The sequence below is a fragment of the Sinocyclocheilus rhinocerous genome, unplaced genomic scaffold, assembly GCF_001515625.1.
Source record: "Sinocyclocheilus rhinocerous isolate Xijiao unplaced genomic scaffold, SAMN03320098_v1.1 scaffold44, whole genome shotgun sequence".
Lineage (NCBI taxonomy): Eukaryota > Metazoa > Chordata > Actinopteri > Cypriniformes > Cyprinidae > Sinocyclocheilus > Sinocyclocheilus rhinocerous.
Window position 1 is genome coordinate 1,391,375 of NW_015631022.1, and position 12,829 is coordinate 1,404,203.

The 12,829-nt window shown below is 36.9% G+C and overlaps 2 protein-coding genes across 4 annotated transcripts in view; both read left to right on the top strand.

Moving 5' to 3' along the window:
- The window catches only part of LOC107741092 (5-hydroxytryptamine receptor 4-like), a 125,225-nt gene extending 123,897 nt beyond the window's left edge, over positions 1-1,328 (top strand). Inside the window, exon 9 of the mRNA XM_016553685.1 lies at positions 589-1,328. The gene's annotated coding sequence lies outside the window, so the exon portion shown is untranslated. The remainder of the gene's footprint in view (positions 1-588) is intronic.
- Positions 1,329-5,064: 3,736 nt separating this feature from the next.
- The window catches only part of LOC107741063 (matrin-3-like), a 28,125-nt gene continuing 20,360 nt past the window's right edge, over positions 5,065-12,829 (top strand). For 2 of the 3 annotated variants that reach the window (XM_016553651.1, XM_016553649.1), the window contains exons 1-3: positions 5,065-5,179; positions 8,596-9,484; positions 9,887-9,948. In XM_016553651.1, the coding sequence (XP_016409137.1) occupies positions 8,717-9,484; positions 9,887-9,948 (830 nt within the window). In that variant the 5' untranslated portion in view covers positions 5,065-5,179; positions 8,596-8,716. The remainder of the gene's footprint in view (positions 5,180-8,595; positions 9,485-9,886; positions 9,949-12,829) is intronic. The other variant, XM_016553650.1, reaches the window with a different exon arrangement.

A 12,829-nucleotide genomic window follows, 5' to 3' on the forward strand; every position in this document is an offset into this window, starting at 1 on the left:
CACAACCGTTCAAAAGTTTTGGGGCAGTATTTTTTTAAAGAAAATATTTTTATTCACCAAGAATGTGTTAAGTTGATAAAATGTTTTTATTCATTCATCAAAGAATCCTGGAAAAAGTATCACAGGTTCCAAAACATATTAAGCAGCACAACAGTTGCCAACACTGATAATAAATCAGCATATTAGAATGATTTCTGAAGGATCATGTGACATTGAAGACTGGAGTAACATCTGATAAAAGTTCAGCTTTGCATCACAGAATAAATTATATTTTACAGCAATTTAAACTAGTGAACAGTTATTTAAAATTGTAATAATAATTTACAATATTACTGTTTTTTCTGTATTTTTGATCAAATAAATACAGCCTTGGTGAGCATGAGAGACTTCTTTAAAAATCATCAAAAATCGTACTGATCCCAAACTTTTAAACGGCAGTGTATATAGCAAATTATAACTTACTAATAAATAACTGATTTCTAGTTCAGTCTAGAAGGTATATTTGTGCAAAATTATATAATATTAGTTGAGTTGGATGCCAGAATATTAGGCCTAATTCAACAACATTCTGACTTTTATCTTTTCAAGGAAATATGGAAATGCAAAGCGAGTTTAAAAGAAGAAAAGGGCTGAAGATGAATCAGTGGAGTGAGGAGCGTATGAAAGCTGCAATAGACGAGTATAAAGCACAGGCTGAGTCGGGGCAGAAGCCTGCGCTACGATTGCTGGCAAGGAAGTGGAACGTGCCAAAAACGACCCTTCAGAGACGCGTGAAAGGGCTCGTCGAGGGATCCGAGCATGCGTCTGGAAGAAAGCCATTCATCCCTGTTGAATCTGAGCGGGAGTTAGCGCGCCTTCTCACCTTGCTTTCAGAGAGAGGCTTCTCCTTGAGGAAGACTGATGTTCAGTCTCTTGCTTTTGAGTTTGCCAAGATAAATGGCATCCGAGGGTTTTCAGAAGAGAAGCAAAAGGCAGGCTATTACTGGTTCGAGGGCTTTATGAAGCGAAACCCCGGGCTGCAAATAAAGAAACCTGAGACCACATCACCAGCTACAAGGATGAATGAAGAAGAGCTGGGAAAATGGTTCATGATGTATGAAAACACCCTTGATGCCTTGGGAATTAAAGACGTCCCTTCACATATTTGGAAGTGTGATGTATCAGGACTACAAGACAAGTTCTCCTCTCAACAATCTGTCGGGGAAGGAGAAGATCCCTGCTTTCAGATCACAACCGAGGAGGAAACGGCCTCAACTATACTAGCAGCATTCAATGCCAGTGGTGCATTTGCTCCTCCGCTTCTCATTTTCAAAGGAATTAATGCGAGAAATGAGTGGATGAATAAAGAAATCATAAATATAAAAATACATAAAAAATGACATAAAAATGCAAAAAATTTAATAAATTATTTATTATATTATAATTTATATATACACATAACTGCAATGTGTGTGTGTGTGTGTGTGTAACGACACACTTATCCCAGGTTGTTGTAATGGGACTGTTGAAATGCAGTGTAAGATGCTTTGAATAAAAAGTGTCTGCTAAATGCTATGTAAATAAGAAATGTCAGGGCCTGTATATTGATTGTGCCATTTAGAAACCTTCTGCATGGCCTTTCTATCCTCTAATATTGAATGCTTGTTAATAAGGGTATATTTCATAACCTGTCTTTAATGCAAACCAGTTTGCAGTTACCGCAGGAAACCAGATCTTTGCATTTCAGAACTATATTTAGAGTTATGTCCGAAAAAGTGGGACATCAGATAAAGTGGGTCAAATTCACTGTCACGCTGGAGTGCCCTTTAAATATCAAGAGCCAATCATATTGTAACAGTCATGAATAATTACTATATCACACCGTTCTCATTTGCCTGACATCACTGTGGTGGGCGTGGTCAAGCTTCAACACAACCGATCACAACAAGCACATGGTAAGTGCGCTGACAAATACTCCCTTTAAATGAAAATAATAACCATTTAAAAAAAATCATTCTGCTTTAAAATAATAATTTAATCTGCAATTGCCCCCCCAAAATGCAAAATTGCGTGTGTTTATTTGTAAGGATATTTAAAGTAATGACCCACTTAGCTTAGCTAAACGTGTTAGGTAAAGTGGGACAGTAGCTATCTGTTAATGTGGGACACTACACTATTCCGATGAAGTATGATTATTCATCATTTTATATGAGCTATCATGTCATGAAACATGTCAGAAGCCTGATGTTTTCTAATAATCCCATTGTAGCTGTGCTAAACTGGATGCTAATGTAATGTCAAATGTTTCTATTCTACTGTCTGAAGATTTGCCTACTTTGAGTTAGAAGTTATGAAGATCAATTCGAATATAACATTATATATTATATAATTAATTATGTACATTATATATATAACTATATATATATATATATATATATATATATATACTGTATATATATCAAAAGTTTAGTTATGAGCATGTTATACAGGATTCTTAGCATGGCACTGGTTTAAATGTACAGTTTTCAGATCAGTAAAGAAGTTACTGTAAAAAGCAGTAGTTCTCTATTGGCTTTATGGATTTAGAGCCTGATGTTCACGTTTCCCTCTGCTCTCCACTTCCTGTTTGTCCTCTGTCAGCGCTGTCTCCGTGGCTGATGTGTCCTGACTCCTGTGTATGAGTGAGCACACAGGACCCCTAGAGAGAGTTTAGCTGTCTCACCCATTACCCCTGGCCCGTCGGGGAAGGAGAAGATCCCTGCTTTCAGATCACAACCGAGGAGGAAACGGCCTCAACTATACTAGCAGCATTCAATGCCAGTGGTGCATTTGCTCCTCCGCTTCTCATTTTCAAAGGAATTAATGCGAGAAATGAGTGGATGAATAAAAACCTGTGTGTGAGAGCGTCGGATAATGGCTGGATAACAGCAGAGCTGTTCCTTGAGTGGGGGGAAATGTTTGTGGCACAGCTTCCAAAAGATGACTCCAGGCCCCACCTTCTGCTCCTCGATGGCCAAAGCAGCCACGTCTTCAACCTCAGCTTCCTCAGTCTCATGAAGCAGAACGACGTGGAAGTCATATGCTTTCCTGCGCCGCAGCCGGCCAACACGGCTCTGTTTGGGAGCCTCAAACACAACTGGTGCGAAGCGAGTCGCAAGTGGAATCAGCAGTGTGCAGGAATGAAGTTGCCCAAAGCACATTATTGCTCTGTTTTCATGGAAGCGTGGAAGAAAACTGCCACTGTGGAACGAGCCAAAGATGTGTTCAGAACAACAGGGATGCTCCCGATAAACAAGTTTACCTCCATTGGGCATGAAAGCACCACGCTATGCGCCGAAGACACCGCACACTGCAGCACTGAGAGCGGCTCTGATGAAGTGGCATCATTCACAGACTTTGTGGTCATACAAAAAAGTCACACACCCAGAGCCAAGACAGTACCATATTTACAAAGAAACTCTGAATACCTTCTTTATGATGAACATTTAAAACAAAGAAATGAACAGAATAAAGCAGCCACCTCCTACAAGTGCAGGGGCTGCTTCATAAACCACGGCTCAGACGGTGATCTGAAAGCTGCTGAAGCGTGGATCAGATGCAGCAACTGTAAGGCCTGCTACCATGAGTCTTGTGCAGAAGAGGATGGGATATATGAATGGGTTTATGATGGAGATGGTGATAATCGATAAACTGAAGGGTGGAAAGACAGCATCATTTCAGAACAAGAAAACACATTCACATACGATTTCTGAAAACATTGGTCTTTTATTCAGTCATGGTCTGGTGATTTTGAAATAAAACGTGTGTTAAAATAAAATGCTGTGAGAATTAAACATCAGCTAAATCAATGACTAAAGTCCATTAATCCTTGGACACATCTTAAACAGTCACTATTTAATAATTTATTTATACAAAATTGTATTTAATTACTTATTTTGTTTAATTAAAGGGATAGTTCACCCAAAAATGAAAATGTGATGTTTATCTGCTTACCCCAGGGCATCCAAGATGTAGGTGGCTTTGTTTCTTCAGTAGAACACAAATTATGAATTTTAACTCCAGCCGTTGCAGTCTATCAGTCGTATAATGCATGGCAATGGTAACAAAATCTATGAGAGTAAAAAAAACATGCACAGACAAATCCAAATTAAACCCTGCGGCTCGTGACGACACATTGATGTCCTAAGACACGAAACGATCGGTTTGTGCGAGAAACCGAACAGTATTTATATCATTTTTTACCTATAATTATACGACTGATAGACTGCAACGGCTGGACTTAAAAATCATAATTTGTGTTCTACTGAAGAAACAAAGCCACCTACATCTTGGATGCCCTGGGGGTAAGCAGATAAACATCACATTTTTTTTTATTTTTGGGTGAACTATCCCTTTAAGGGTACTTTTTATTTTTTTTTACAAATAACAATACATTTGTTTCAATTGTATGTAGTTAATGTTTTTAATTTTCAACTAAACATAACTTCAAAAGCAAACAGCCAGTATTAAAAACACATTACAAGCAATAAACTAACTGTATTAGGGTGTGTTAGTCAAGCAATGACTGAATTGTCTCTATTTCTCAGCATGATTACTCTGAACAATGAGTTTTGTTTCATTTTCATTTTCTGTATGAAGTTTGACATGCTGAATATGAAAATCACATTACTTTTTGTGTTCTGGAATGTTCCACTAGAATATTACAGAAACATCTAGAATGTAGGACGTTGCTATTTTGACTGTCCTTCAAAGAAGATTCTTTTCTAAAAGCTATTAGTATAAAGCACACATGCTGTGTAGATGCTTCAGTCAGGTCAAGCTGATGATATAAACTGACTGCTTTGCTTCTTTTGTACCAGTCTCTGAATATTCTGATTACATCATGGCAGTGACATCCAGAGTTTCATTGTTCAACAGTAAAAACAATTAAGGGGATTTTAGTATTATAATATAATAAATGATAGCAATATAAATGAGAAGAGTGGCTTTGGTATTAGTTTTGACCATAGACTGTATAAAAACGGTTTTGACGAAAACCAGCTAGGACTTTTATTTTGCAATTCACATCGGAAGTGAGGAACTCTTTCGTAGTCACTCACTTCCGCCTTCACGTTGTGCGCAGTTGCCCTAGCCGTTGATAGCGTTTCACTTCGTACGACGTAAAGGACTTCAACCCAAAGGTTGGGAAAAGGAAAGACATGTAAGTAGCAACACAGTGCATTCGAATGACAGATAAGATGTTATACGATTTATGTTTTAAGTATAGACTATAATAAACCCGAACTGCAGAGTTACACGTTTAAAGGTTGCGGTGTAACGTTAGGCCTTGTCGTGCACATTTAGACCCGCGGCCTCTTTTTTTGTTTGTTTTTTCCTTCAATTTTTAGTTTTTATCATCCTAATTCGTCCATGTGTTGTGTTTAAAGCGGATCTTTGCTTGGGATTTAATCTTACGTGATTCACCTAAATAAAGTGTTTACACAGTTTCGCGGTTAATGTAAGTTGACGGTCCTAAAATGAGATGAATGTTATTATCGTAGCATCAGATTGACGCTCAGCGGACACTTTCGTTATCTAAAGCTGTAAAAGGCGTCGTTTTGATGTGTTTTCTGGGATATTTCTTAAGCACTTGTAAGGTTTCTGTCCAAGACATTCTCTGCATTTCCTTCATCTGCACTGAATCTGGATAGTAGTGCCATTGCCATGTTTACACATTTGTGTTGAATTCATATTCTGCCTAATGTTTAATATGCCCCATTCCAGTTCTGACTTGCACTGTGTTGATATATTCTCTTTACTAATGCATATAATTTCAAACTAACTTAATCAGTCTTCTCCACACAGTCTTAAGTAACGCCATAAAACATTCAAATCTTATCAGCTGTAGCTATTTTAATGCCTATCATCATAGTGTTCTTATCTTTCCACCATCCTTTCTGGTCTTGTCATCAGTTTGCATTGCATTACTGCTCCGAAAGTCTTTAAACATAAGAATACATGCATGCATACAGACAGACCCTTTCCACTTCTCATGTTCAGAATGCCAAAGTCAATAGTTCCCGCCCACTTTTTCAGCAGCCATTGTTAAGGAATTGTTTTCCCCCTCTTTCATTTTCCCTCTTGCCATGAATCAAACAAACGAGGTGAACAACAGCATTACAAACTTTGATTTGAAGCAGAACAGGATTTGAGAAGCGGACAAAAAGACAAAGGTACAGGGCTTTGTACTTAAAGGCTTTAATGAGGGAAAGAACTGTAATCCAATGAAGTATTGCATACCCAGTATAAAAATGAAAAAAAAAAAATTTTTTTTTTAAGTAGGTTTGTAAGTTATCTTTACAAATTAATTCCCTTTCATTTGGAGAAAATGAATGGGATTTTCACTTCTGGAACCCAATTCCTTTCCTCCAACTTTAAAAGATAAAATCTTCTATTACTTTTGCAAGATTTTGCAGAAATAACTAAAACAATAAAAATCTAGATTCCATTAGACTTAAAATGTACCTCATCAACCTGAATGTTGAATTGCTTTTATAAAATGATTACAAAGTATTAAAAATAATAAAAACACATTAGGCCTAATTAATGCAGTTTTATGTGATATTCTTCCATAACAAATTGTTGCTACAAAAACAGCAATTTGCATTGGTTGCTACACAGTGATACATGGCTGAAACTGTACTGACCAATCAGATGTAAGGACTTTCATTTTTGTAATTGGAGGAGTAACAAATATAAGTGCAAGTTAAGACTTTGAAGAAATGTTAATTGCTCTTCTTAGTAATTTAGTGTTTTTAAGTTGTGTTTTTAATTATCTTTTTCACCAGTCACATATAGTGCCTGCTGTTTTTGATTGTTCGTGTCCATGTGAAACTTTCATTCATTCATAGTTCATCAAAACTTATGCTTTTTCTGTGTTCAGTTGATTTTACCTTTTATTTTGAGATGTATATATATATATATTTTTAAAACATTTTTTTTGGTATTTTGGCCGCACAGTAACCACTGTTTTTATACTGATACTGCAAATGTCATCCTGTTTTATAAGACACACTTTTCTCATTTCAGCTTTCCAAAAACATTGATGACAACGTTCTGAATAAAATAAAAAAATTTTTTTTTTAAGTAGGTTTGTAAGTTATCTTTACAAATTAATTCCCTTTCATTTGGAGAAAATGAATGGGATTTTCACTTCTGGAACCCAATTCCTTTCCTCCAACTTTAAAAGATAAAATCTTCTATTACTTTTGCAAGATTTTGCAGAAATAACTAAAACAATAAAAATCTAGATTCCATTAGACTTAAAATGTACCTCATCAACCTGAATGTTGAATTGCTTTTATAAAATGATTACAAAGTATTAAAAATAATAAAAACACATTAGGCCTAATTAATGCAGTTTTATGTGATATTCTTCCATAACAAATTGTTGCTACAAAAACAGCAATTTGCATTGGTTGCTACACAGTGATACATGGCTGAAACTGTACTGACCAATCAGATGTAAGGACTTTCATTTTTGTAATTGGAGGAGTAACAAATATAAGTGCAAGTTAAGACTTTGAAGAAATGTTAATTGCTCTTCTTAGTAATTTAGTGTTTTTAAGTTGTGTTTTTAATTATCTTTTTCACCAGTCACATATAGTGCCTGCTGTTTTTGATTGTTCGTGTCCATGTGAAACTTTCATTCATTCATAGTTCATCAAAACTTATGCTTTTTCTGTGTTCAGTTGATTTTACCTTTTATTTTGAGATGTATATATATATATATTTTTAAAACATTTTTTTTGGTATTTTGGCCGCACAGTAACCACTGTTTTTATACTGATACTGCAAATGTCATCCTGTTTTATAAGACACACTTTTCTCATTTCAGCTTTCCAAAAACATTGATGACAACGTTCTGAATAAAATAATAAAAATAAATAGCTTGTCAAGTGAGACACCATTATGTATATATTTTTTTCCCATTTTTGACATTTTTATACCGTCTTTTCCATTACAAACACCACAGATTCAAGTCACAGTTAATGTGTAAAATTTCACTTTTCTTTGGATGAAGATTCATATCTTGTTCAGAAAATCCTGTGCTCTCTTTGCACCCCATGTGTTTCACTTGAGCCCAACTATTGGCTGTTATCAAGACCTCTTGATGCCAAATTATTTAAGTGCTAAAGTTGATTAGCTTTATTTCGGTTAAATTTGTTTCCGTTCATGGATTTCTGATTTGTAGTTTTTGGTCATGCAGTACAACTTAAAGGCATGAACACTCTCTCTCCCTGGCTCTCTCCTGACCAAGAAAGTGCAATGCTTTCCCTGTCTTTCCCATCCACATTTAAGGATCTAAATTAGATTCAGACTCTGTTTTATTTTCCTTCAAAGCTCTATTGTACTTTCCCAATAAATTGCTCTTCATGATACTTATAAATCTTCATTTTATGGTCTATTTGGTCAATGTACCAAACTGTCCATTTGTACCTCTGTCATTTGTAAATAATTTTGACTTCTGTTACTTGCATTGTATGGATTTGTGGAGCTCACTGTCTTGCTTTCCTATGCCACTGCTAACCATTTCGCGAGCATGCTAGAAATCATTGCTCCATTGTGTTTCTGCAGACCTGTTTCATTCTGGAGGAGCTCTCTTTACTCGATCCAGGCTTAAATCGACGGATTGTCTTTCTGGGGACTTTTTGATTCGCTTTGTTCCTCTCTTTTTCCACTCGTCCAGAGCGCCGTCATGTCCCAGAAACTGACCGGTGATGATGCTCAGAAAGGCTTTGCTGTTGGCCGTGGGCTTTTGGCAGCCGCCGAGACTTTGAACTTTAGTATGGGCGAGACGCACTCGGACCACTACGGCTCGTCTTCCCAATCTCATAGTGGCATGTCTGGTTTGGGTGGAGGGGAGGGAAAAGACCACGACTCTCAGCTGTCCCGCCGAGCGGGCAGCCACATTAGCAATACCATGAAACTGTTCGCCAGCCTAGGCCTGTCGCCCACCGATCTGGACGCGCTGGCGCAGGTTCCAGAGGAGAACATCAGCGTGGAGACCTTGCCCCATCTTATCATGCAACTAAAGAACCGCAAGATGGAAGCCGGCCGCCGCATGACTGGCGACATGTCGACCCTTTCTTCTGAGTCTTCGTACAGAAGCGGCCGAGACGATTGGGGCGGCTCGCAGGGTGGAAGATTGGACCGTTCTGGAGGGCAGGCTCAAAGCCGCTCGCAAGGGGACTTCGGTTATACTTCCACGCAAGAATCGTCCGGTCGTGGATACGACATGTTAGATTACAGCAGCGGTAGCGGCAGAGACCGCCAGTATTCTGATCTTTCCCATGACTCCTACCGCAGCCTTGGCATGTCGACGTCATCGGCATCTGACGACATGTTCATGCAGAGAAGGATGGGCACCCCGTCTCAGGGAAAAGTGCAGGATTTCTTGGGAGTCATGCCCCTCATGTTTCCCCATGTGTGCTCCCTTTGTGATTATGATGTGCACTCTGTCATGGTGAGTAATTCAAGCCGCTTGCCTTCTGCACACACACTTCTTTCTTCTTGAGTCCTGCTTATTGAAGAAGACCCTCTTTAAACATCATTTGTTGCATTTAAATCAGCACCTCTTAGTTTTGCTTAGTATCAAATTGGAGTAAAAAAATTGGACATGAACTGTTGTTAGCTGTATTACTGACTTCTTGGTCTTTATGCTTGGCTCCAGTTAGGACAGTTAGCATGTAGAACTCTTTTCAGATCCATACCAGTACTCATTTGTTGCTCGTACTTATAGTCAGAAAGGGTAACTTGTCAAGCCTTGAATTGTTTAGATCTCAAAGCCAGTTTAACTGTCATGTACAAGCAATGTTGTTTTATTATATTAAGGTTATTTTTTTCGTCCTTTCCTGTGTTTGTGGAGGAATGGACTCAACACACGAATGGGATTCGTCACTCTGAAAACCGCAGACTCCTTCTGCAAATGTAAGTGAAAACTGTTCATTCACATGTTAAATGCATGGTGTTGTTTAGAAACCAGCCTAAATTTCACATCCGGTAGGTACAGTTCCACTTTGGGTCTTTTGGATCACATATTATACAGAAGTTTACGTAAAACCTTATTTGTTCTTCTGCATAATAATTTTAATTTAAGTGACCGTATTCTTCTGACATGAAGGCGAGTTAATAAATAACAGAATTTTCACTTTTGGGTGAACAAAACCTTTCAGCTAAACCTCTGGTGTTGTTAGGTCGGTTTTGACTGAAAAATTTTACGTGTTGTTTTTTTTCTTCATCTGAATGGTATGAAATTATGTAAAGGTTTTGGTACTTGCTATGTGAACACATGCACACACACACAAAAAAATCATGGACCTGATTCAAAAAGGTCAAATGGTTCTGAAAATAATGGTCACTTGTATTGTTCACAGTCAAAATGGGTGCATTGGAAACGAATGGGAAGCTAATTTCATCTAGTGAAAGCATTTGGTACTGCGCCCACATAAAATCTTACTGAAAGCTCTCTTTTTTAAAATTTTATTTTTTTAGATATCCTCAAATTTGAAACATAACTTTAGATTTATGCCTTTGATTTTCATGCAGTTTTAGAGTAGGGTTGTAACGATATACCGGTATGACGGTTTATCACGGTTTGAACGTGCACTGTTATCATACCGTAAACATTTGCATATCTACAGTTTAAAAAAAAAAAACCTCTTAGTTTTGCTTAGTATCAAATTGGAGTAAAAAAATTGGACATGAACTGTTGTTAGCTGTATTACTGACTTCTTGGTCTTTATGCTTGGCTCCAGTTAGGACAGTTAGCATGTAGAACTCTTTTCAGATCCATACCAGTACTCATTTGTTGCTCGTACTTATAGTCAGAAAGGGTAACTTGTCAAGCCTTGAATTGTTTAGATGTCAAAGCCAGTTTAACTGTCATGTACAAGCAATGTTGTTTTATTATATTAAGGTTATTTTTTTCGTCCTTTCCTGTGTTTGTGAAGGAATGGACTCAACACACGAATGGGATTCGTCACTCTGAAAACCGCAGACTCCTTCTGCAAATGTAAGTGAAAACTGTTCATTCACATGTTAAATGCATGGTGTTATTTAGAAACCAGCCTAAATTTCACATCCGGTAGGTACAGTTCCACTTTGGGTGTTTTGGATCACATATTATACAGAAGTTTACGTAAAACCTTATTTGTTCTTCTGCATAATCATTTTAATTTAAGTGACAGTATTCTTCTGACATGAAGGCGAGTTAATAACAGAATTTTCACTTTTGGGTGAACAAAACCTTTCAGTTAAACCTCTGGTGTTGTTAGGTCGGTTTTGACTAAAAAATTTTACGTGTTGTTTTTTTTCTTCATCTGAATGGTATGAAATTATGTAAAGGTTTTGGTACTTGCTATGTGAACACATGCGCACACACACACACAAAAAAAAATCATGGACCTGATTCAAAAAGGTCAAATGGTTCTGAAAATAATGGTCACTTGTATTGTTCACGGTCAAAATGGGTGCATTGGAAACGAATGGGAAGCTAATTTCATCTAGTGGAAGCATTTGGTACTGCGCCCAAATAAAATCTTACTGAAAGCTCTTTTTTTTTAAAAATTTTTTTTTGAGATATCCTCAAATTTGAAACATAACTTTAGATTTATGCCTTTGATTTTCATGCAGTTTTAGAGTAGGGTTGTAACGATATACCGGTATGACGGTTTATCACGGTTTGAACGTGCACTGTTATCATACCGTAAACATTTGCATATCTACAGTTTAAAAAAAAAAATGAATAAAAAAATCTCACCTGCGCACATGCAACTTATTTCCACTCGGCTGCTTCACTCTGCATTCACTTGGCTGCTAACACGCACGTTCAGCAGAGAAAATGACAGAGACAGAGATTATATCTTATCTACATCCCCGCCAAACAAAAAGTTAATATCTGCAGTATGGGAATACTTCGGATATTTAAAAAAACAAACACGGGGTTGTCCTTGAGGACGGATCCAATTTGCAAAAAATGTGGACGCAAAGTGGCTGCAAAAGCAGGCAATAAATCCAACACCTTCGCTCATATTCGCGGACACCATCCCTCCGTGCAGATGAAGGTGTGTCGCATTTATAACAAGTTATAAGTTAAGGCCATATGATTTCCGTGAAGCAGAGGGAAGTCGTGAACATGGAATTTACAGTATAATGAGGATTTCACGTAAAACGCGCAGATGGATGGATAAGTCAAAAGTAGTTATATGTGTCTGTGAATATTAAAGGGCAAAGAGACTGCTATATAAATAATCTGCTCTGTCTCTGAGTGGTGCCGTTTTATCTACTGCATACTGAAGTACGCATACATAAATGGTGTTTTCAGCGTCTAAGATACATAAACATGAACATCAGCAGAGCTGCTCTGAGAGAAAACGTATATAACATTTCCTAGTTTTATTTGAGGAAATTTGTCAAATACACTCTGGAACTCAAAGGTCCTCTACAGCCCGTCAAAATAAAAGTTTGATTTAATTTGAAATTATGACCGAAACATATCAGTATTGTACAATGTACTTCAAAGTTATAATAACAACAATAATAATATTCTATATAATAAAATAATTTATTTAATCATTGTTTTCAAGGAATATCATGTTTGTCCATGTTTTAACTTTGCCAAAAATAAAAGGAGTTGTAAATTTTCATTTAAAACATTAATTAAAATGTTAAAGTGTGATATAGATGTACACAAGGTGTACAGCTTTATTTTTTTGTTTTTTTAAATTTATTTATTTTTTCAGAAGGGAGACTTCAATACTTTCATTAAAATGGTTTCAAGTTTGTTGTAATAAAGGATTTGTTCACTCAA